We start from the raw sequence: 23,794 nt of genomic DNA on the forward strand, positions 1-23,794 counted from the left end.
CGAGCGTGGGGGGCCGAGCCCCCTGCTCGGGGTGCGGCCGGGCGTTCCGGGGCTGAGGTCGCGGCGCCGCCCCTGCACCCGCGGGCGGGGGGACACCGGGTCCCCGGGCCCCAGCCGCGCGCCCCTCCCCCACGCGGCCGCCGCGCGCGCAGGCCCCGCCCCGCGCCCCGCCCCGCCCGCAGGCCCCGCCCCGCCCCGCGCAGGCCCCGCCCCCCGCGCCGCTCGCCCATTCAGATGTGGGTCAGGGGTGAGCGGGCGGCGCGACGTCACAAGCTTCCAAGATGGCGCCGGGCGGGCGGCTGTGAGAGGCGCTCGGCGCGCGGGGCGGGGAGCCGGGCCGGGCCGAGCCGGCGGCGGGGCGGGCGGGCGGACGGGCGGCGCGGGCGGGCGCGGGCGGCGCCCAAGAAGAGGCCGCGGGCGGGCCGGCCGGCTGGCGGGCGAGCGCCGCCGCCGACGCACACGAGGTGAGGCGCGGGGCGCGCCGCCGGGCGGGGGGCGCGGGCGGGCGCGCGCAGGGCTCGCGGGGCGCGGGCGCGGGTGCCCGAGCGCGCGGGGCGGGACCCCCGGCCGCGGGTGTGCGCGCGCGAGCGGCGGCGGCGGCGCCGGCACAAAGCCCCGCGCGGGGCGAGCGGCGGCGGCGGCGGCGCCGGCTCTTTGTGCCCGCGCCCCGCGCCCCGGTGCGAGCGGCCCGGGAGCCGCGCCGCCTGACAGGCGGGCGCCCCGTCGCGCAGCCGCCGCCGCCGCTCGCGGCGCCCGGCGCGCGGCCCGCAGGGCTCGGCTGCGCGGGGCAGCGCCGGCGCCGAGGGGCCTCTCCCCGGGGCCGGGCCTGGGCGGTGGGCGCGCGGCCCTGCCCCCAGACCTCTGCTGCGGCGGCCGCCCGGCAGGAAGCGGCGGGCTGGGGGCGGGGGCGGCCGCGGGCCCCGGCGCGTCGCTCTCGGTTTATCTGCCCGCGCGCTGCGGATTCGCGCCGGCGGAGCTGGGGTGGGGTGGTTGGGGGGCGAGGCGGCGATGCCTGTCCCTGGGGGGCGCGGGGTAGTGACTTGCGGGGAGGAGGGGGCGCGGCCCAGATAAAATGCTCCACAGCGGCCCCACCCAGAGCAGCGGTGAGTCGGCCCCGGGGAAGTGAGCCCGCTGCGGACCCGCCCGGGCCGGGACGCTTTCGAAGTTATTTATCCCGCGTTTCTCGGGTTCCCTCCACCTCCGGTGTGTTTCGCCCCTGGGAGTTGCCAAGCACATCTGGATAAGCGAGGGTCCCGGTCCCCCCAACCCCGGCAGCAGGAGTTGTCACCCGGGGAGGCCACCCCTCTCTCTGACATCTGTGGCGGGGGGGAGGGGCCGAGCCGTGCCCGTAGGAATCCTGTGGGTGAAGATTGTTGACTGATGGACGGATGGCTGTGCGGGGGTGAGGGGGGAGGTGGCAGGTAGCCGAGGGGCCTTCCAGAGCTGCTGGGGGTGTTCTCCAGGCCCCCCACCCCCGGCCGCAGAGCTCTAGCCGGGTCACCCATACCAGGCCCTTTCTGGAGCTAGCGTTTATTGCTTCCTGGCTCCTGGCTTTACTCTTCTCTTGCGTTCCCATCTGCCAGCGTCTGGGCTCCCTGGGCCTTTCAGCAGACATTTTCAAGAGCACAGGCCATGTGGCCGGTCTGTAGCCCTGGCTCTGGGAGTGGGCTTCCGCTCAGCAGAGAGCAGGGTCGCTGCAGTGGTCTGAAAAAAAAAAAAAAAAAAGGCAGATGGGCTGGCCACCGGCTGGCCTCCAGAGACAAAGCTGTGCGGTGAGATGGCTGGTTTAGCGGGCTCTTAGTACCACGGGGAGGGGGGTGAGAGGCTGAGACTTGAGGTCTGCAGTAAGTGGCCCTGCCTGCCAGGGGATTCAGTCCTGTGAGGTCCTGTGGGCAGGCGGTAGCCTGGGAAGGCTGGCAGGGAGCTTCCCACCTGCCTTGGCGGCAGTGCTCCCAGGCTGGTCTGCTTCCCTTGGGCTCCCAGCCGCCTGCGGCCCGTTGTGGGGTGTTGCTGAGCGCCCGCTGCCCAGCTCCTCCGGCTGTTTGGCTCGAGTGCTGGGGCTGCGCCCAGGCTTTCTCTCTGCAGTGTTTTCCTGCCAGTTGTGGGGACTTGCGTATTAGTCATTCGGCTTTTACAAGTAATTCCTGAAAAGAAAAACCTCCCTCCAGTTGCTGGCTCTGGGGAGAGGAAGAAGCAGCCTGAGGGTGCCAGGCCTTTAATTAAAGCAGAACCGAAATGATTGCTGCAGTTGCTGGAAGGAGGGGGGCGGAGGTGATGTGCCCTGTCCTGCAGCCAGATACCTGCCAGGGACAGGTAGGTCGTGTCCTGTGCTCCCTGCCCGGTCTTGGCCAGCGGCCCGGCCTTCTCCACAAGCTGCAGCCCTGGATTAATCCCTACGTAGTGTTTTCTTTCCATGGATCAGGTTTCTCATTTTGTTAATAAGCACAATCTCCGATTCACTTGAAGTCAGCTGTCGTGGACTCAGCAACAGGGTTTTGCATTATTGAGCTGACAGGCCTGCTGCCTTCCTCCAGTCCTCATTGTCTGCCCGGAGGTGGTGGCGGGGTGGGGGCAGTGTCTGTGAGCTGCAGCTCGCCCCCGTGCAAGGGCTGTCAGGGCAGTTCTGGAGCGTCGAGGAGCGAGGAAGGAATAAAGTCCAGTTTACCCAGGGGACCCGCCGCCCTGCTTTTTTGCTCGGCCTGTTGGCCTCCAGCAGTCAGCCCCACCCATGGCTGGCCTGCCTTGCCCACCGGGGTTGAGGGCCAGTGCCCCCCCACCAGGGACTGATCCCTGGGGTGGGGAGGGCTCTTGTTCCCAGCTGTATCTGCAGGGACGACACCACAGGTCAGCTTCCTCCGGTCCTGGCCCGGGCGCCTGACTGAGGAGGGCCTCTGGGGGCAGTGAGGGGCACTGGCCTCAGCGCTGTTTACTCTCCAGCGGCCTTGGACTTAGATGGGCTTCTCTGAGCCTCGGTGTCTCTAATGTGTTTCTAAAGTGGGAACAGAGCTGGAGTTCATTGGCACGTATTGCGGCCCTCCAGAGCTCATCCTGGGGAAGCCGCTGGGCACACTGTCTCTGGGAGCCCAGGGTGACCCGGGGGAGTGCCCCGGGCACCTGAGCAGGTGCTGTGGGCCGCCGGGCTGGCTGCAGGAGGGTGTTCACGGGGAGCCCTGCGGTCTGGGAGCCGGGCTGGCTGCAGGAGGGTGTTCACGGGGAGCCCTGCGGTCTGGGAAGGCGGGGCCAGGGTTCCATCAGGAGGAGGGAGACAGGAGCGTGGTGGCCCTGTAGGTGCCCTCTTTCAGGAAGCTGGTGCTCCCGCTGCCGTCGGGCACCCGTGAGGCCATGCAGGGGCCCTTTATCTGCTCAGCGAAGTGTTTTGAGAACAGATGCGATGCCCAGCCCGGGGCTGGCCTGGATCTCTGAGGCTCAGCCGTGCCTCTGAGCGGTGTGCCTTTGGCCAGGAGCTGCAGGCTCTGCAAGTTTCCCAGGCTGTGCTGCGGGTGCAGCGCCCTCGTGGACCCGGGGTTCAGTCATAGCCTGGGGCTGGGGGACTCCGACTTCCCAGCCAGGCTCCCCGTGGGTTAGGGGCTGCCAGCCATCGGGGCCAGGTTGACTCCGCCTGGCGGCGGGGCTGCGCTTCCTGCTGGGAGGGGCCTCGCCCGAGGGTTAGGGACCTGGGCTGGGGGAGGGCTCCTGGGAGCGGCAGAGCCAGAAAAGCAGGTGGGGGCGGGTGGGGTTGCGAGTGGGCCCCCGGCGCGCTCGGTCGGTGTGTGGGGGGTCAAACCCAGAGGGAGCCGCTTCGAGGCCCCAGCGCCATCCAGGAGGGGAGGGCCCGCGGCGCGCGGCCCAGGAGGGTGTGGCCAGGCTGCCATCGGACAGACCCCCGGAGACGCCTGCCTGGCGGGTGTGGTGGGGCGTGGCCTAGGGGCTGGAGCGGGCCCTTCCGCCCGGCGCCGCCGGTGTGCTCGGTGCCTGCCTGCGTCTTTTGAGGGGCCGCCCCCCGAGCACGTGGGTGCGGGCGCGGAGGGAGGAGCCCGGAAGGGCAGGTGGCCGGCCTCTGGGGGCGCCCGGGGCGCTCCCGCTCCTGTGAATTCCAAGGCTCCCAAGGGAAGGCGGGGCCGGGCTTGTGGGGAGGGGGCCTCCAGCTGGGGAGCGGGCCTCTTGCGGCCCTGGAGTGGTCACCCTGCGCAGTGGCCTCCCGTGGCCTGCGCTGCCCCCTTGGCCTTGGGCTTATTCCCAAGAAGCACCTCGGGGGTGGGTTGTCCGCGGGAGTGAGGAGGGGCTGCCCCGGTGCCCTGGGAACGCCCCCCACGTACACCCAGGTGGCTGGAGATCTCCCTTGCTCAGGCTGGGGTCGCCGCCCTTTGGCCTTCTTCTCAGCCTGCTCACAGGCCTTTGAAGGGCAGGACTGCCCACTGGCCTTGTGGTTCTCCTGTCTACACTATTTGGAAGCTAGTAGTGAGCTCTGGTGAGTAGCTGCAGAATGGACTAGAAGGGGGCGCAGAAGTGACGGCCAGGACGCTGGGGCGGCACCCCCGGCTCCTGGGGAGCTTTCCCTGTGATGGGCAGGGTCTGCACCTTGCCGCGAGTGCCTGCTGCCCAGTGGGGGCCCTGGTGCTCTGTCCTGCAGGGGTCACCTGGAGCCCACATATCCATGTTTCCTGAAGCCTTTGAAGTGGATCCCACAGCTGCTTTCGCAGGAGGTGAATCTTTGTAGATATCAGGGTCAAGGGAGCGGTGAGTCCCCTTAGGCGAGTAGAGGTGGTCCTAGACTGCCCCGTGGGGTCTCGCTTACAGAGTGAGCCCAGCCCAGCCGGCTGATCCTCCTGTGGGTTCCAGCGTCCTGGAGAAGCATCGAGTGCGGGGGGGGCTCCCGCTTGTCATGGCCCCTCTTTCCCAGGTGGCTGTGGGAGGGACGCCAGGCTGGTGTGTGCTGAGGAGCACCTTCTAGGAGGTCCCGGGAACCTTGTGCCGCTCTTGGCCCTGCTTGGCTCTCAGATGGCCGGCCCTGGTCTTCGGGTTACCTTCTTAGGCCCTGGTTGTCCTCTGCCCCCAGGCGTGGGGATCTGGGAGCTCTTCCTGCTTCCCAGACAAGCCCCCTGGGGCTGCCGCTGGGGCCCCTGGAGCTTGGTCCTGCCCCCTCTGTCTTGCCTTGATCTCAAGGGGCTTGGGAGAGAGGGTCCCTGAGGTCGTGACCTGGGCAGGTGTGTGAGGGAGCCCCTTACCGGGGCCTGGAGGTGGGGCGAGGGCTGGGAGGGGTGCTGGGGGCAGAACCTCAGGTGAGGCCTTGCTGGCCGGCCCCTCTGTCCCGGGCTCATTCCATCCGAGGGCAGCCGACACTCAGCCCCTGCCTGCTCTGGGCGGCTGCTGGTGGGCGGTGGGCGGTGAGCGGCCGGGCTGCTGGGTGTGGCGAGTGCGGCAGCGGCCCGCTTGGTGTCCTTCGGAGCAGGAAGCACAGCCGGGGGCTGAGTTGTCTGCAGGGCAGTCAGGGCGCCCCTTGTCTGCTCTTTGTGGCCCGCGCGTCTGGCAGAGGGGCCCGTGGGCTCTGCCGTGAGAGGGAGTGGTTCTGGGCTGTGTAGCTTCCTCACCCGCCCTCCTGGGACCCAAGGCCCTTTCCTTTGGTGGAGAGGGGCTGGCAGTTTCTCCCCAGCAGCTCTGCGCGGACACCGAGAGGAAGAAGGTGCCTGTGGCTCCGGATGGGGTGCTGGGGGTGGCGGGGTGAGAGGGCGGGGCTCCCTCTGGGGCGCCTGGCCTACATGGGCACCTCTGGGCAAGCCCCGCTGTGTGAGCAGCCCAGGCAGGCGCCACACGTGGTCTGTAGTCCGCTGGCATGGCTCTGGGGGTAGAGTGAGCCCGCGGGACAGGCTTGCACTCAAGAGCGATGGGCGGTGAACCCATTTGCTGGAGGGCCACCGGGGTTCCACTGGATGGGGGCCACGACTGCCCAGGACCGGGTGTGGACTGGCATTGCTTCCCTGGGCCGCGGGGCTGGGAGGACCCCTCCTGAAACAGCCCTTCTCCTCCGCCACTGGGGCCTGGGCCTGTGCCCCTCCAGGAGGACAGGTCAGAGCTGGTGGGTCCTTCTCGAGGTGTTGGCAGCGTGGGCGCGCGGGGTCGTCTCTGGGAAGAGGGCCTGGGGGGTCAGGGCAATCCTGGCTGCCGTGAGGCTCCTTGTGGGGTGGGGCCTGGGTGCCCTGGAACCGTGGTGGGTGAGCCTGAGCCCCGAGGCTGTGGGCGCTCTCCACAGCCTGCATTCCATGCGAGCTGACGCTGATAAGGGCCAGGTGACTGGCCTGGCGCCTTGGGCAGGCGGCACCCCTGCCCCGGGAGCCCGTCCTGCCCCTCTGCCACCTCTGCGCCCGGCCCGCGGGGCTGCCCACTCTGTAGGTGGTGAGCCCTGCTTTTGAGACTGTTCTCGGAGACCACCTGAAGTGGCATTCCTTTCTTGCTTTTGAAAACTGCTCCTCCCAGGGGCGGCCCCTCACCTGGGTTTCCAGCCTTTGGTGAACAGCCGAGAGCTGGGGGAGCGGGCCCTGCCGTCAAGCCTGTTTCCCCACGTGCCCTGTGGTACCCGGCGAGGGGGTAGGAGTGTTTGAGATGGTGGCCGACAGCTGTTGTCAGCGTGGCCTGCAGCCCCCTGGGTCCCCAGGACCCTCAGAATGCTCAGACGTTCCCCACCGGTCCCCATCTGCACGCTGACACATGCCTCGGTGCCAGCCGTGGCGCTCCCCTGGGTGCCTGGGCCAGGCTGCCGCTCTGGGGGCCGTGCAGGAGGCCCAGCGGTGAGCCTCAACTCCAGGGGACACAGTGTTGAGCGTTCTCTGGGGCGAGCAGGGCAGGCCGTGTCCGTAACAGTACCGCGTCTGCCCGCCGCTGCTCATGAAGGAGGGGCTGACGGACAAGGTGGTGGTTCAGACCTGGGACCTCTTCTCAGGTGAATGGGGAGCCTCCCCCTGGAGGGAGACAGCTGACGGTGCTGTGGCTGGGGAGGGTCTTGAGAAAGGCCTCTGCGTCTCCTGTGACACGGCCGGCGGTGACGGAAAGAACCCGTGCGCTTTAACCACATCCGGAAGATCTGATCAGCTCCGCGAGCGACTGTTTTTTTGAATGACCAGTGCTTGGTGTTGCAAACTTGGGCTGGGTGTGAGCGCAGGGTAGGCTGCTGGATTTCTGTGCCACCAGGTGTGAGTTAGTCACAGGTGCAGCGTCAGAGGCTTGTTGAGTGTAAGTGTCGGGTCAAGGAAGGCTGGCTATCGTCTGCGGGGCCTCCTCCCCTCAGCCCGGCCTGTCCCTTTTGGCCCGCCTGCCAGCTGGGGGGCACACAGGGTCCCTGACCTTGGGAGCCCCTTGGGTGCCGGTGGCGGGTGGGGGAGATGGGTGCTTCTCGGAGGTGGAGGCCCTCGGGCGTGCCTGGGGTCTGCGGAGGGGCGGCCCGGCCCTCTCGAAGCCCTCCACACACCAGCCCTGACGTGGACTTTATCCAGGCCTGGGAGTCCATTGAGAGCCCTAAGCCGGGGCGTGACTGGATGGACCTGGGTTTGAGGAGATAACTCGGGCCTAATGGCTCCAGGTCGTGGGGGCACCTGGGTTGGACCTGCGGCTCCCGCCATGCTCCTGGGGGAGGCGCTCCTGGGCACGTCCTGTGGGCCTGGCCTCTGAAGGCCCAGTTTGCACGGGCTTCCCGCGTCCCTGGCCACGTGGCTGGGGGGCCCCTCCCTGGATCCGGAAGCTCGGTCTCCCCGAGGCCAGCACGCCGGCTGTCATGGACCTGAGGTGGTGGTGTGAGGCACGCACACACGTCGCCTCTGTGAGAAGCGGCTCGTAGCCCCTCCTGGGGTCCGCACCTCTGAGCTGTGGGCACATACCGCTTCCCCACGCTTGTCTGGGTCCTTGGATGGCAGGCTTGCCCCGTCCGTGCCTCTGAGACTCAGCCGCCTGCTGGGGGTCTCTGTGCCCGGCCCGCGGGTCATGGCAGGTCTGCTTTCTGCCGCGCCTCAGCAGTCCACGGCCACCCCCTCGGGCCGCTTTCCTGGGGCCGAGGGCTGTCCACTTCTGTTGCTGGACGCAGCCCCTTAACGTCAGACGGCATTTCCAGTCCTGTCTGAAGAAGCTCTGAGTGTGTTCCCGCTGGGTCCCGGGGACCCTCCTCTCTCGCTCCCTTCCCGAGCTCGGCCTCTCCTGTTTGGTCGGCCACAAGGCCTGCTGGACAGGTGGGACCTCCTCTGAGCGCCCCCGCGGGCACTTCAGGCCCAGGGCACAGGCTGTAGTGTGTTCCTTAGCAGTTCCCTAGTTTTATCTTTAAAAATGGCTTTTTAAAAACTGGTGGGTGCCTGAGATGTGTCTGCTCGTGTGTTTACGGTCGTGGACCGGAGCACCCTGGTGGTCACCTTTGGCGAGGCCCTGGGCCGTGGTGGGAGGCCCTCCAGGCCGGGCAGACCCTTCTGCTCGTGGCCTCCTTTGAGCGCAGTCCTGGGCCTCAGCCTGTGCCTCCTGGGCGTGCCTGCCAGGGTGTGCAGAGCCCCTCCCCATCCCCCGCAGGTGTCAGCTGGACCCCGGACGGTTAGAGTGCCATCGGTCGGTGCTGTGCACGGCTGGCCGGCCCATCTGCCCTGATGAGACGTTTCTGGTGGTTTCGTCCTTCAGTAAAGGTTTTTTTTTTGACGTGCTCCGTCTTTAAAGTCTTGGTTGACTTTGTTTCAGTATGGCTTCAGCTTTTCGTTTATTGGCCACGAGGCACGAGGGGGTCTTCGCTCCCAACACTGCCTGCGTTGGAGGGCGAAGTTGCCTCTGAGAGGCTTGAAGGTGGTCTCTCGGTGTCCTGAAGGTGGGCTCAGGGTTTCCTTCCTTCCCGTCGGGGCTGTTTCTTCTCTCGGGTTGTTGTGATTAGTCTGGGATTGGGTGGGCTTGCTTGTCAGCCCTAGGACCGGCCCTCCACTGACCCTCCCTAAGAAACGTGCCAACTGTGAGCGACCGCGCCCCAGGCTCTTCCCAGGTGGGCACACGTCCTGCGTCCAGAACAGAAGTCTCTTGTGTGTCCTCGAGTCCTGTCCACTCCCTGGTCCCCCCTCCTGTCCTCCCCTGCTTCTGACCTTGCCCAGGGCCCCCTGTGCCCCTTTGGGGTCTGGCTGCCCTGCTTCCCCGTTTGCTGGCAGCTGCAGGACGTGCCCGTCATCAGCTCTTCCTGACCCCGGTTCGGCCTGCGCGCCGCTGGGCGCTCTGCACTGGCCTGGCTCCCGGGGCTTGTGCGCCTCCCGTGTCAGTCTTTCTAAAGCCTGAGCGCTCTCTTTCCCGCCCAGAAGTCTGCTTTCGTCTTCAGCCAGCCGGTTCAGCCCTGTCCTTGCCGTTTGCCATCCGGTTTGGGTTTTGTTTCTATGATTCTGTCACGGGCAGGGTGTGGGGCCTGGGCGCCAGCTGCCGGGGTGTCTCTGCTGCCACGTAGGAGCAGGAGTTGGCCGCCCTTTCCCGGGAGGGGGTTCTTCCTGTTGTCCAGTGGGGACGCGTTCTCTCGTCTTGCACACAGAAGTGGTGATGGAAGGTGGTGCGGTTTATATTGCTTTTGGACCTTTGAGAGTCGTCGGTTAGTGTGAGAGAGGTTTCTAGTTTCTCGGGTTGTTTTATACTTGGGGTGTTGGAGTCTGCGTCCTGGAGGGGCCCTGGGCTGGGCAGCTGCCTCGCTGACTCCTGGGAGGTGCCTCGGGCAGGTGGGCAATGGTGCCGGTCCCTCCCAGCAGGCGGCCCGACCCCTCGCGTGCCTGCGGCCCCGTCCCGCTTCCAGGACAGCCCTGGGAGCCGAGCCCCATTTCCTAGTCACTCCGGGCGTGTTTATATGGGAAAGGTGTCTTCCCTTTGGGGGCCGCATGCTTCCTCTTGACCCCCGTCGCTGGGTGTCCTGCCTTCCGGACCTTCTGGGGACTAGGAAGCTGGTCTCCCACAGTCCAGTGTGTGCAGGTTATGGGTCTGGGGTCAGAGTGAGGCCGGACCTTCTGCATTGCCAAATCTCCCCGGACCAGGCCTGACACCCCACAGGGTGAGTAGAAAGCGGACGCGGGAGCCACCAGGCAGAGGCTCCTTGAGGGGAGCCAGCTGCAGGCCCTGTGTCATGGAGGTGGGCATGACGGGCAGGCGGAGGAGGGTGGGGGTCACGCGTGCAGGGTTCCCTCAGAGAGCAGGCGTGGTGGCCGTGGCCTCCTACCAGGCGTCACGTGGCACCGTGAGCCCCCCCGGGTGGGCTGCCCGGTGTGGGACAGAGGGGCTGTGGGCATCGGGAGCAGGCGGTGGGTGGGGTGGGCGCCTCCTCCCACACTGCTCAGGTTGGGAGGCCCACCCCGGGTCCCAACGCGTCTCCAGCACGCTGACCGAGCCCCAGCATCTGTTTTCTGGGAGTCCCATCGGGAGGAGTGCAGGGTTCCTGGCATTCACAGGGCCCGTTGCTTTCCAGGAGGACAGTCTTGGGAGGCCAGCCAGGAGCGGCTGGCGGGCATCCAGGCCTGGGCTCACCAGGGCCATGGGGCCCACTCGCCAGCAGCCCCACCTGCAGGGCAGCCAGAGAGGCCACGGAGGACAGGGCTGTTCCCCAGGGAGCGGTGGGCATGGCCCGGGCCCTGGGGTGAGGTAGTCAGTGGGCCGTAGGTGGTCAGCAGGCCGTCGAACCGGGCGTTGGACGGGGAGAGAGGAGGGCTGTCCTGGCACCCCATCCTGCCCCTGGTGGGAGGAGACACCAGGGTCGTCCTGGGTGGCGAAGTCTGGAGCGGGGCTCTGCCCCCGGCTTGGTCCTGTGACCTTGGGCAGGTTGCTTAAGTGCCAGAGCCCCGGTCTCATCTGCACTGGAGGTGGAGGGCGCGCCCTAGAGGCTTCCTTGTGGGCAGGTTGCTTGTGGGGCTCTAGGGGCTAGGGCTGCCTCGCTTTGCCTCCAGGTGCCCCTCCTGCAGCCCGAGAGGGCCCGGCTCACTCCTGTCGGGGCCACACCTGGAGTGCCAGGCCAGCTGGACCCAGGCTGGAGGGGTAGCGGCTGGCGTGTGTCCTCAGCCTCGGTGATGCACCCATTGTGCTTAAGGTCCTGGGGCGCCACAGCCAGGTAGTGGGCATCTTGAGGGGCCCACGGCCCCCTGGTGGGCTGGAGGTTGGCTGGGATGCCCTCTTCTCTGCTTGGAGAGAGGGGCGCCTGTCGCCAGGCCCCAGCAAGGCAGGGCTGCCCGCTGTTCCCAGGCATTTCCACCCAGAGGCTGAAGGACGGGGCAGCCCGAGAGCTGGGCTCAGCCTCCTTGGCTCCGGGCTCCGTGGTGGTCCAGGCCGAGTTGGACCAGCTGCTGTGGAATCCGGCTGAAGCACCTGAGGGCTTCTCTCACCGCCTCCTGCCCTCTTGGGCACCAGGAGAGGCCCCCCACGAGGCCTGGGTTCCCTGCTCTGTAGGGCCTGGCCTTCTTTGGGGGGTGGGCTGGCCACCTGGGCTTTTTGAGGCCTGAGCTGGGGGGAGGAAGGGCACCCGGAACCTCAGCCAGGACCTGTCGGTCAGCAAGTAGCAGCCCTGTGCGAGCGGTCCTGGAAGCAGAGGGCTGGGAAAGTCACCCAGGGCCTCTGTTCACAAGAAACCCCTTCCTTGGCAGGGGGGGGGGGGCGGTGTTAGGGTCAGCCTAGCGGGGACAACCCCCAGCCCACCTCTCTGACCTGTCCATCTGCCCGGGCCCTGAGCATGGTAGAGTGGGCGCTTGAGGTGGGCAGCAGCATGGGGTGGGGCGGCAGGGCCATTCCATCCCATGGTGGCTCCTGCCAGGCTGGGCAGCGGCCCCACACCAGCGGGCCTTGTGCTGCCGGCAAGCCAGGCCGGCCCCCTCCCTGACCACCCAGCAGGGAGCCGTGCTCGGGGCAGGAGACAGCTGGCAGGCTGGAGTGAGGCCTCCTGGCCATCCCGCACCCCGGGTCTGGGCACATTCCTGAGGACCGGCCGGGCCGCCCTGGCCCTAGGCGGGGGAGGGGCACACCAGGAGGGGCTCTGGGCTCAGGTCACCGCCCCCTGCCTGGCTCCACGCCCAGGGTGTCCAGGCCTGCTGCGGTGGGGGGCAAGCAACCTGGACCTCGGGACCCCTCTCCCAGGACCTGAAGCTCTGGGGGGCCGGGAAGCCCTCCCGCATCTGGCGGCAGCTGCCAGCAGCCTTGGCGGGCTGGTATTCAAAGGGCGAGCCTGCGAGGGCCATGTGGTCAGGCTGGGTTGGGCAGGAGGGGGCTGGGCTCTGGGCAGGGAGGGGGCGAGCGCAGACCCAGAGGGAAGGGCAGGGCAGGGGGCTGGGGAGCTAGAAGCGGTTGAGACTGGATCTTATAAATAGCCCGCTGCACCAGCGCCTCCATTTCTGACCTTTTGTTATGTAAATGTGGCCAGCCTAGAAGGGCCTTGCCCAGGCCGCCTGCCACCCCGCCCGCCCGCCCAGAGCTTCGCGCCTGCCCCCCCACTCCCCCAACCGAGGCGGCCCCTGGAGCACCCTGTTTCCCAAGGGGGTGCAGCCGAGCACCCCACACCTGCCTCCTTCCTGCCACCAGCAGGGCTGCAGGCATTGTGGCTGCTGCCTCTTGCCCAGCTGTCCGGACATCCAGACCCTGCCGCAGACGGGAGCCTGGCTCCGGCCCTGAGCCGCTCCTCCCTCCTTGCGAGGCCTTGTGTGGTAATAACTGTGTCCACCTTCTCCACAGGTGAGGAGGCATTGATGCACCCCCAGGGAGGCTGCACACTCGAGGAGGCCACCCCCCCTGGCTGCTGCTCACATGGTTTCTGGGCCCCTGGCACTCCGGTAGGCTGGGGGGGCTGGGGGTGCGGTGGGGGGCGGGGTCTGCTCCTCCTGGGGACTCCGGGCAGCTGAGCGCCTGGCCTGCGTGCTGGCCGCTAGCCTTTGTGTGCGGGCAGCGCTGGCAGCATGGGGGAGGAGGGGCTGTGGGCTCAGGGGCCCTCCTGCCCTCAGCGTTCCCAGCCAGGTGTTCCGTGCCTTGGGCTCTTTGTCCCCCTGGCTGGCCAGGGCAGGGAGGGGACTGGCGCCTGGGGAACCGAGTGCCGGCCCACGTGGGCACTGTGTGCAGAGCCTTCCCGGGTGGACAGGGATGCGGGGGCTTCCCTGTCTGCAGACAGGGCCAGGTGTGGGCCAGGGTGGGACGGCAGGTGGGCAGTGCGCTCTTCTCCCGGGTTGGGCCCTGAATGCAGGGACACGAAGGCCCCTGTGGGTGGGCACGCGCGCCCGAGGAGCAGGAGGGGCAGGGCTGTGGCCTGGCGCAGCCACCCCCACGCACAGCCTCCGCCCAACCACAGTGGGGCTCTCTGCACGGTCGTTCCCCAGCGAGAATTCCTCCCGGTGCATCTTGGCCAGCCTGCGGGGTTTCCCAGGCTCAGACAACCTGCCCTGCCCAGGAAGGCCCTAGGGCCTGCAGTACCAGGCTTGGCCAGGCCACCTCTCCTGCTTGGCACACAGAGGCACAGGCTGGGGGGTGGGGGGTGGGGGAATGGCCGGACTGTAGCCACGTGCTGCAACGTCACGTGACGTTGCTGGAGGCTGTGGGTCCTACCTGCCCTCGTGGTATTCGATTAGAAGACAGCTTCAGTGCACGCTGGGTGACTCTGTGTGCAGATCTGATTTCCGGCTGGACCAGAATGCCAGGCTGCTGCACAGCCACGCGGGCGATTGTGTCTACCAGGGGCTTCTGTCCCCTCGTGATCCCTGCTGCTCACCCACGGGTCCGTCTGGGTGTGGGGTCACCTTCCTCTAGGGGACGGAGCTCCGGTTTGTCTGCCCTGCACGTGTGCCCCCCGTTGTCCCTGCATTTTCAAGTGTACAGATGGGCTGGCGGCGGGTGGGCAGCCTGGGGGGAGGCTCCAGGAGGGCCCCTGCTGACGTGTGTGTGTCTGCTCGTGCCCGCAGGTGGTGCGTGTGGGCAGGGCGCGGGGACATGGGGCCCGACATGGAGCTGCCCAGCCACTCGAAGCAGCTCCTGCTGCAGCTGAACCAGCAGCGCACTCAGGGCTTCCTGTGTGATGTCATCGTCATGGTGGAGAACGCCGTCTTCCGCGCCCACAAGAACGTGCTGGCCGCCAGCAGTGTCTACTTCAAGTCCCTGGTGCTGCACGACAACCTCATCAGCCTGGACACGGACATGGTCAGCTCCGCGGTGTTCCAGCAGATCCTGGACTTCATCTACACCGGCCGCCTGCTGCCGGGCGAGCCGCCGGCCGAGCCCAACTTCAGCACGCTGCTCACCGCCGCCAGCTACCTCCAGCTGCCCGAGCTGGCGGCCCTCTGCCGGCGCAAGCTCAAGAGAGCCGGCAAGCCCTTCGGCTCTGGGCGGGGCAGCGCCGGCCTGGGGCGGCCCCCCCGCAGCCAGCGGCTGGCCACGGCCTCAGTCATCCAGACCCGCTACCCGGGCCTCGTGGACGGGCGCAAAGGGGCCCCTCAGGAGCTCTCCCAGGCCAAAGGCTCCGACGACGAGCTCTTCCTGGGCGGCTTGAGCCAGGAGGGTGTGCATGGCCTGGGCCGGCCTGTCTGTCCTGGCAGCGGGGAGGCCGGCCTGGGCGGCTGTAGTACCAATGGGGGCGGGGGCAGCGGCAGCTGTGAGCAGGAGTTGGGCCTGGACTTGTCCAAGAAGAGCCCCCCGCTGCCCCCCGCCACCCCTGGGCCCTCCCTCACCTCCGACGACCCAGCCCAGCTGAGCGACAGCCAGGAGGGCTCCCCACTCTCGACCTCCGCCCCTCCCGTCGCCAACAGTGCCTCTTACCCGGAGCTGGGGGGTGCCCTCAGTGAGCCCATGGAGCTGGAGGGGGCGGAGGACAGCCCACTGTGCCTGCTGGAGGGGCCGGGCGGGCCGCCCCCGCGTAAGAGCCTCCGGCACGCGGCCCGAAAGAAGGAGTGGGCCAGGAAGGAGCCCGCGGCCGCCTCCCCATTTGAGCGCAGGGACGTGGCGCCCAAGGGCCCGTGCCCGGGGGAGGAGGCCGAAGGGCTGGGTGACAGGGTCCCCAATGGCATCCTGGCCGGCAGCGCGGCGGCGGGCAGGCCCTTCGGGGAGCCCCCGTACCCCTGCAAGGAGGAGGAGGAGAACGGCAAGGACGGCAGCGAGGACAGCGCGCAGAGCGGGAGCGAAGGCGGCCCGGCCGGCGCGCCCTACGTGTACCGGCAGGAGGGCTACGAGCCAGTGCCCTACGGCGACAACCTGTATGTGTGCATCCCCTGCGCCAAGGGCTTCCCCAGCTCCGAGCAGCTCAATGCGCACGTGGAGACGCACGCGGAGGAGGAGCTGCTCATCAAGGAGGAGGGCGGCGCCTACGAGACGGGCAGCGCGGGCGCCGACGAGGAGGCGGAGGACCTGTCGGCGCCCAGCGCGTCCCTGGCGGCCGGGCCGCGGCCCTTCAAGTGCTCGGCCTGCGAGAAGACCTACAAGGACGCGGCCACGCTGCGGCAGCACGAGAAGACGCACTGGCTGGCGCGACCCTTCCCGTGCGGCATCTGCGGGAAGATGTTCACGCAGCGCGGCACCATGACGCGCCACATGCGCAGCCACCTGGGCCTCAAGCCCTTCGCGTGCGGCGAGTGCGGCATGCGCTTCACGCGCCAGTACCGCCTCACCGAGCACATGCGCGTGCACTCGGGCGAGAAGCCCTACGAGTGCCAGCTGTGCGGGGGCAAGTTCACGCAGCAGCGCAACCTCATCAGCCACCTGCGCATGCACGCCGCCCCCTCCTAGAAGCCAAAGACCGCGGCGGCCCCCACAGCTTTAATCCTCGGCCCTGCTGCCCACCCCCGGCCCGCCCGCCCGGGCGTCTGCGGGGTGGATCCCAGGGGTCCGCACACCGGGCGGGGCGGGGCTTTGGGGCCGGCCTGGCCCTGCGGAGCGCGGTGCCGGAGGGAGGGGCCCGCGCCCTCCCTCCCCGAGCCAGGGGTCACCGCTCAGTGGCGCTGGGACGGCGGCCCCCACCGCCTACCTCTCCACAGCTAAGGAGCCCTCCGGGCTGGCGTGGCTGTCATTCCTACTGATCTGTTCTGTTCTTCGTTTTGAATTTTGTTTTTTAAACCAAAACCAACAAGTTTCTTTTACTCCTGGCCCCTCCGGGCTGAGCCTGGGTCTTCAGACTGAATGTACGGGGCGCCGCCCCACCCCGCCCGGCTGCGGCCAGGGCCCACCCTCTGGGCTCAGGAGCCCCTCTCGGCCAAAGGCTCCCCTGGGTTCGAGCCCCCCAGCCGCCTCAGGAGAGTGCTTTCCCATAGTTGCCCAGGAATCTTCTTTGTTTAGAGGTACTTGTTTTGATTATGAGAAAACCCCCTGTAACGTGTATGTGAGTGTGGGAACTGGAAGGTCTAGGGGGCGGGAGGGGTGGGGGGGCTGGCCACGGTGCAGGGTCGGTACGTTTCCATTTTCTCCGTGTGTGTGTGCGTGCAGCGTGCGTGTGGATCATGTCTCGCCCCTCCCCCCCCATCAAGGTGGAGAGACTTCTGACCTTTGCTACCTCTTGAACAGGACGTGGTTGGTGATGGCAGTTGTGGTCACGACACTTGTGTTTTTCTCTGGGCCCCGTTAGCAGGGGCGCCTGCGTGTCTCGTGGACGTCTGGCCAGCCTCCGCCCTGACCGGGCCCAGCGGGCGTGGCCGCTCCGCTGCCTGGGGAGCAGGGGAGGAAGTGAGCCCCTCCCCACCCGGGCCCCGGGGCCCCCAGGGCTTGCCCTCCGGAGAGCAGCACAGTCAGCCTGGCTGATGCCCGGCCCCCTTCACCTTGGCGGCCACCATGGGCTCACCCTGAGTCCCATCCCTGCCCTGGCTCCATCAGCCTCAGACACCTCCAGGGCTCTGGAGGCTCGCTCCAAGGCACGAGGTCGGCCGGCTGTCCTCAGCCAGCTGCAGCCACAGGGCTGGACCAGCGGCTTTATCTCCTTCATTTTGCTTCCTGCTTTTATCTCTTCTCTTTTCTTTCTACTTTAATTTCAGACCAAAAATTCCGGAGTCATACCTTCCCCCCTCCAGACACCCTCCAGCAGAAACCAGGGACCCGGGTGGAGGGCGTGGGGAGAGGGCTCAGGCCGTGCGGGGCCCTGCTGAGCCTGCTGCCATTCCCTCTGGGGACGCCTGTTCCAGTAAGTCAGGCAGGACCCCTCCAGCCCCTCTGCTCGCTGGACTCCCCCCTCCATCAGCACTTAAGCCACACGACAAAAGTCTGTAGCGGGAGCTGCACACACACCCGTGGGCGCGGCCCCGGTAAAGCAGGTGGTTCAGGGCAGAGCTTCAGGGACGGGCGTAGAGGCCCTCAGGTGACCTTCGTGCGACGCAGTATTGTACCCACCTGAGTATTGTACCGAGCCTTCTCTGTATTTTAACAAGAAAGCAAAACACTAGTTTCTTATTTAAGACGTAAAGGGTTTGTGGGGCGGGGTGGGGTTCACAGGACACTTGGATTTGTTCTCCTTTTCCCTTGGTTTCACGGGGAGTGTGTGCTCGTGAGTGTGTGCGTGGATATGTGTGTCAGCCTCACCAGGAGATTAGGCCATTGGAGGCCCAGGGCGGCTTACAGTTCTCTGCTTTAGTCACTTAATTCCTGAATGTTTCGGAGAAACAGGAAACAAAATAGCAGATGTCATGTAGGAAAGGATTTAAAAAAAAGAAAAAAAGCTCACACCCAAATTCACAAAAGCTATTTTTTAAACCAAAGCACATTTTGAATGCATATGGAACCTCAATGGGCTCAGAAAAAAAGATAGTAATATATTTATCTCATTGTTTACATAAACTTTTACAGTTTCAGACCTCAGCAGCTGTAAGGCCAGTCCCAGTGAGCCCCCACCTTCCGCCCGAGGCCCTGAGTTGGCCCGGAGGGCTTACAGACAGGGGGACTGCCACGGGGGTGGGCGGCGTGGAGGCCCTGGCCTCGCGGGGCCCTCCTCCCAGCCCAGCTGGCACCAAAGAGCCGGGGCCCGCACCGACTGGCCCCCGGGCCTCCTGGCCAGGCCGAGTGGTCCCAGCCAGCTGGCACAGCAGGGCAGCCTCGGCTGTGGCCGCAGGACCTGAGTCTGGGCTTGGGCTCCGGGATGGAGGTGCATCCCGTCCTGCTGCTCTGCCCGTGAGACCCCCGCTGGGTTGATGTGAGGGTCCCTCAAGCCAAAAAGCCAGGACTCTCGCATAGCCCCGCTGAGACTCCAGCGGGTCCAGCTGTGGGAGGGCTCCCTGGGCAGGTCCTTACCTACACAGACGGTGCAAGCACTCGGGACAGTGTTGTTTTTGTATCAATGTTTGTGCGGTGATGAATGTATTTATTTCCCAGACTCGGGGTGAGCGGCAGGCCGGGCTCCGCCACGCCATGCACGCTCCCCCGCGAGACCGAGCCTGCCGCCGAGGCTCCTCCAGGATTGCAAAAAACAAAGGTAAAGAAGAGAAGACAGACCTTTAAGCAGATCTGAATCTCAGAGACGCGCAGCGTAGCCATACACCTCAGCCTGTGAAACGGACACTCTGGACCCAGAACCTCACGCAGCCGGGTGCGTTCCCGGCGGCCGCCACCCGGGGGCGCCGGCTGTCCGCCTGCCCCACCCGTCAGTATTCACTGGACTGGCCGCTAACAGGAGTGCGATCGATCTTGGGGCGGGTGGGCCCCGGCCGCCCTCCCGGCAGCCATCCCGGGCCGGGGCGAGGCCTGGGCAGCCAGGAGGGCAGGGCCGCCCGCCCTTCCCCGCGCCTTGGGGACGAAAGCAGAAGCGCCGGGCCTTTGGCGGTGCCTCGTGCAGGGACCAAGGGCCCCGCTCCCCCGGGCGGCGGTGGTCACCGAGCCCGCGAATCTGATGCCTGGAGGGGTGGAGCGGGCCGGCCCAGAGCCCGGTGTGACATTCCACATCAGGGGGTGGGGGTGCGCCGTGGAGTCGCGGCTGCCCGGGTCCCCCGGCTTGTCACCCCACTGCGACTTTATATCGGGGGCCCCTCCCCCTACCTCACCTTGCTATTTATTGCTGTAATTTATTGACCTCAAATATGCTGCATAACAGACCTCACTCGGGGCAGGGAGGGTCCCCGGGGCTCCTCCCCGCCGCACGGCGGGGCCCCATGGGGCCAGGTGCTGAGGGGAGCCCCCTGCCTCCACCCACCACTGCTTCCCTCTCCCCCCTCCCCGGGGGAGCCCAGGTTGGGCGCTGGCCCATTCACAAATACCTCATCGGAGAGGGGGTGTGGGGTTTCGCTGTTTCTTGACCGGGAACTGGAGGCGGACTCAGTCCTGCTAGGTGCCCTTCCCAGGAAGGGGGCTTGCGATCGCACTCCTGTGCTGGCCACTGCCGCTTTCAGGCACTACACTGCCCTCACCTCCCTCCAGAGTCTGAATAATTCAGGTCAGAGCTGCGGGGAGCAGCTCTCCAGTGTCATAAAGCTGGTCACTGATATCTCCATTCAGAGCGTGCAGTCTTAATGTACAGTGACGAGATACTGTTATTTTATGATCTTTTCATTAAAAGCTTGATTCAAAACTTGTGTGAGGTCTCTGTCCCTGGCTGTTTTCGCTAAATGACCAACTGCTTTTCTTTGTCTGGTGATTTCAGGGCCTGGGAGGTGGGAGCTGGGTTGTAAGGTTGGGGAGGGGGTGGGCATCTGCCCACCTCAGTCCTAAGAGTGAGTTTCAGAGGGGCCTGGGTCCTTACTTGGTGGCAGGTGAGCTGGGCAGTGGCTCAAGCCAGCTGAGGTGGTTTGAGAAGCGGGGGGTGTGTAGATGGGCCATGGACCTGGTCAGGATCCTGCCTCAGGGTACAGGCCGCCGCTGCCCTCAGCAGGCACGGATAGGGTCGCTATCCTCACCAGGATATGAGGAGGTCTGGCAGGGTGCCCAGCACCACCTTTGGGGCAGCGGGATCGGGCAGGGGCCAGCTTCTTCCTGCCCACCCCTCCTTGGTCACTTGGTAGGGGAGTGGGAGAGGGGGTGAGCTTAACCTCCAGGGTCAATGCAATAGGCTCCATTTCCTGGAGGACTGTCCCACCTGAACCCAGGTGGGGTTCCCAGGTGGAGACAGACCCAGGAGGAGGGATGGCCTGGGGCTGGGAGGGTATCCCTCCAGCTCGGCCCCGGACTGCAGGGACCACAGGCGGCTACAGGCCTGCGGTGGACCGGTCCCGAGAAAGCACGGCCATTGCTGCTGTACCCCTCGGTAAGTTCTGTTCAGCTGTTTAAAAAAGGGTTTTTATTTTTTTGGTTTATCAAAAGCGGTACTCAAAGATAGTTTGAATAATGGCTCTTCAGTTCAGTTCAGTTCAGTCGCTCAGTCATGTCCGACTCTCCGCGACCCCATGAATCACAGCACGCCAGGCCTCCCTGTCCATCACCAACTCCCGTAGGTTACTCAAACTCATGTCCATCGAGTCGGTGATGCCATTCAGCCATCTCATTCTCGGTCGTCCCCTTCTCCTCCTGCCCCCAACCTTTCCCAGCATCAAAGTCTTTTCCAGTGAGTCAACTCGTCGCATGAGGTGGCCAAAGTACTGCAGTCTCAGCCTTAGCATGGTTTCTGGTCCTTTCAAGCCCACCGCCACATGCTGGCCGCAGGGTAGGTGATCACCGCGGGTCATCTCTGCCCTCTTCCCCTCCTCTCACACCCCTGAGTAAGTTACCAGGCGGGCAGTGTGACCTGGGGCTTGGCAAACTCTCCCCGGAAAGGCGCCAGATAGTAAGTGGTGGGCCACGCGGTCTCCGTGGCATGCACCTCTGAGTCGCAGAGCGGAGGCAGCCGAAGCGGTTGTGGCCGCGCTCGCAGTCATTGATCGGTCCCGGCGCACTGCGCGTGCGTGATGGCCATCGCGGCGCACGTTTGTTTATTCCTGGGCCAGCGAGTATATTGGCCCTTTTTATGTTTCTGGAGGCTTAATAATGATCATATTTTTTCAATTCTCCACCTTTTCGCCCTGAAATGCCTCCCGGGCTAGTTTCCCACGGAATCGGACACGATTCCCGAGCCTGCTGTTCCGCACAGGTTGGGCTGAGGTCCCGGCTTCCTGTCCTGCATCCGCGGTCCTGGCTTCTGGCTCCCAGGTGTTCTTCCCTTGGGTGATGTGTGTTTCCTCCAGGACCTTCCTGATCACACGTGGGAGGTAGGTTTTTGAGACTTAAAATGTTAAAAATGTTTAAGTGACATGGAGTTTATGACTACCGTTCGGTTGGGTGGGGAATTGTGGGTTGGACATCATTTTCCTGGGGAATTTTGACGGAGGATCCTGGTCAGACCGGGTTAAGGTCGACCCTAAAATCCATCTCTAGACACAGTCACGTTCTGAGATGCTGGGGGGCACACAGACCTCCACGTGTAACTGCAGGGGCCCAAGCAGCCCTCCGTCTGTGCTGGCATCACCTGCACCGTGGGCCCCGCTCACAGGGCCAGTGTCCTCTCCTGCCTCAGCGTGCAGGCCGCCGCTGCCCTCAGCAGGCACGGATAGGGTCGCGTCACCCCCACGGTGTGCCCCCCACCCCCAAGGAACTGGCGAGTCTCCTCCCGAGTCTCCCTGTGCTTCCAGAAGGTCTCTCATCACCATCCACTCTGTGCTGCTGTCTTGGCCACAGGTCCTGGCAGAAGCGTGTGGTGCCGCCTGGGTCGTGGCCACCGGGAGCCCAAGATGCCAGGACCTGTTTGGCGATGGGGCCCCCAGAACCTTCCTCCCAGGACTTGGGCAGAGATCAGGCCAGTGTCTGTCTGCACTTGCTCTGAGGGCTCCTTCCTGATGGGGGACACAGACTTCATCACAGTCACGGTAAGTCAGCAACTCCCTGGTAAACGGGCGGGTGAAGTGCTGTGAGGAGCTGGTCAGACCACAGACACGTGGGGGGCCGCCCACGTGTGGGGAACAGCCTGTGCCAAGAGCAGAGGCCTTAGAACACGTGGTCTGTTTACGGGACTGAGGCAGCTTCCCCGTGGCTGGAGTGGGAGTCGCGCCGGGTGCTGGCTGGTGGGCCCACGTCGCGGGGACTCTGTGCATCAGGGTTTGATGCATCAGGGTTTCTATAAATCCTCTTTCTCTTGTTTAGTTTGCTGTGCCACTAGGTTTGCAGGGGGGCTTCCCTTGTTGCTCAGCTGGTAAAGAATCTGCCTGCAGTGTGGGAGACCTGGATTCGATTCCTGGGTTGGGAAGATCCTCTGGAGAAGGGAAAGGCTACCCACTCCAGTATTCTAGACTGGAGAATTCCATGGAATGTATAGCCCATGGGGTTGCAGAGTTGGACACGACTGAGCGACTTTCACTTCACTTCACTTAGGTTTGCAGGATCTTAGTTCCCGACCAGAAGTCAAACCCGGGCCCTGGCAATGAGAGTGTGGAGTCCTAACCACAGGGAATTCCCCTTTTCTCTCTCATCAGGCAAAAACTGTTTCACATATGGAAACAAAAACAAAACCCCACAGGCGTGGGTTTTATGCTTGTTCACTAACTCTTCCTCTAATCAGATACTCGCTGAGCTCCTGGCATCCCACACAGTCCTGAGCTGATGGTGCATTGAGTGTGCAGCTGCTGGGCTCAGTCCTGAAGACAGGGTGGGGAGCCCTGCACCACCCCCTTCCTGGGCTGTGCCCCTCAGTGGGGGCCCCCAGGTGGGCAGGGAGGCCCCAGAGGAGGACCTTGGACCTGAGTCCTTGGGGGAGGGGCAGAGCCAGGCCAGCGGGCCGGGTGGGAAGGCAGGCAGGTGCTTCCATCGGCGGGTCTGCTGGGAGCAAAGGGCAGGAGCGCTGACTGGGGGTCTGTTGCCATGGTTCCTGCTGCCCCGGTCCCCACCGCCCAGGCAGTGGCTTGCGGTTCCCTGGAGGCTTTGTCTGCCCCAGTCTTTCTGCAGGGAGGCTCTCCTCCTAAAGACCAGGGTGGGGAGGGATCAAGGTGCCCTTTAGCTTGCCCTCGGAAGTTGCGGAAAAGCAACCTGGGGTGTGGGGGGGAGTCAGCCCCACCTAACAGGTGCAGAGCCTGAGGCGCAGAGCTTGGGAGTGCTCACACCAGCACCTCTACCTGCACTTACCAACACGGCTCCAACCCGGGGGGGGGGGGGCCAGGCAGAGCGGTGGGGGGGGGCAGGGCCCTGGGCGGGGGGGCAGCATCAGTGGTGCCCAGGTCCTCCCCATCTCAACACCCACCGCGGAGCCTCTCTGCTTTAATAGTGGGGCAGACCTCCAGCCAGAAACCCACATCCAGCTGACATCCGCCCCTGAATCTCACTGGCAGAATCCTACAAGGAAGCTAAAAGCCACCGTGGGTTTAGACCAGTCCTTTTTTCCGTCTGGGGTAGAAGGACAGCCTGGAACCCTGAAGAACAAGACCCTGGGAAAGGGGCCCACGGATGGGCTTGTGCAGGCAAGGAGGAGCAGGAGGAGGAACTTTTTAGGGAAATGTTACTGAAGCATAGTTGATTTACAGTGTTGTGTTTATTTCTGCTGTACTGCAAAGCAACTCCGTTATACATGTATATACAATCGTTTTCATATTCTTTTCCATGATGGTTTATGAGGACAGTGAATATAGCTCCCTGTGCTATACGGTAGGATCTTGCTGTTTATCCATCCTGTAACAGCTTACCTCTGTTAACCTCAAACACCCAATCCCTCCCTCCCCCACCCGTCCCCCTTGGCAACTACAGGTCTGTTCCCCGAATCTGTTTCATAGAGAGGTTAATTTGTGTCACTTCCTAGATTCCACCTGTAAGTGACAGCATATGGCATTTGTCTTTCTCTCGCTTTCCCAGGAGGGGATCACTGGGTCCAGAGACAGGAAACTTATTTACGGAACCCGATCTTTCCCGCCGGAGGCTGCCCGGGCCGCAGTGCCCCCCGGCAGCGGGCGGGAAC

General features: G+C 65.2%; 1 protein-coding gene across 1 annotated transcript; it reads left to right on the forward strand.

Moving 5' to 3' along the window:
• The first annotated feature begins 374 nt into the window (after positions 1 to 374).
• On the forward strand, positions 375 to 19,456 carry HIC2 (HIC ZBTB transcriptional repressor 2). The gene is made up of 3 exons (XM_055404892.2): positions 375 to 464; positions 12,682 to 12,779; positions 13,896 to 19,456. The coding sequence occupies exons 2-3, from the start codon at positions 12,754 to 12,756 to the stop codon at positions 15,706 to 15,708; spliced, it is 1,839 nt and encodes a 612-aa protein (XP_055260867.2). The 5' UTR covers positions 375 to 464; positions 12,682 to 12,753; the 3' UTR covers positions 15,709 to 19,456.
• The last annotated feature ends 4,338 nt before the right edge of the window (positions 19,457 to 23,794 follow it).

Source organism: Moschus berezovskii, chromosome 19 (assembly GCF_049115385.1).
Source record: "Moschus berezovskii isolate FMDL1 chromosome 19, NW_MosBer_1.0, whole genome shotgun sequence".
Classification (NCBI taxonomy): domain Eukaryota; kingdom Metazoa; phylum Chordata; class Mammalia; order Artiodactyla; family Moschidae; genus Moschus; species Moschus berezovskii.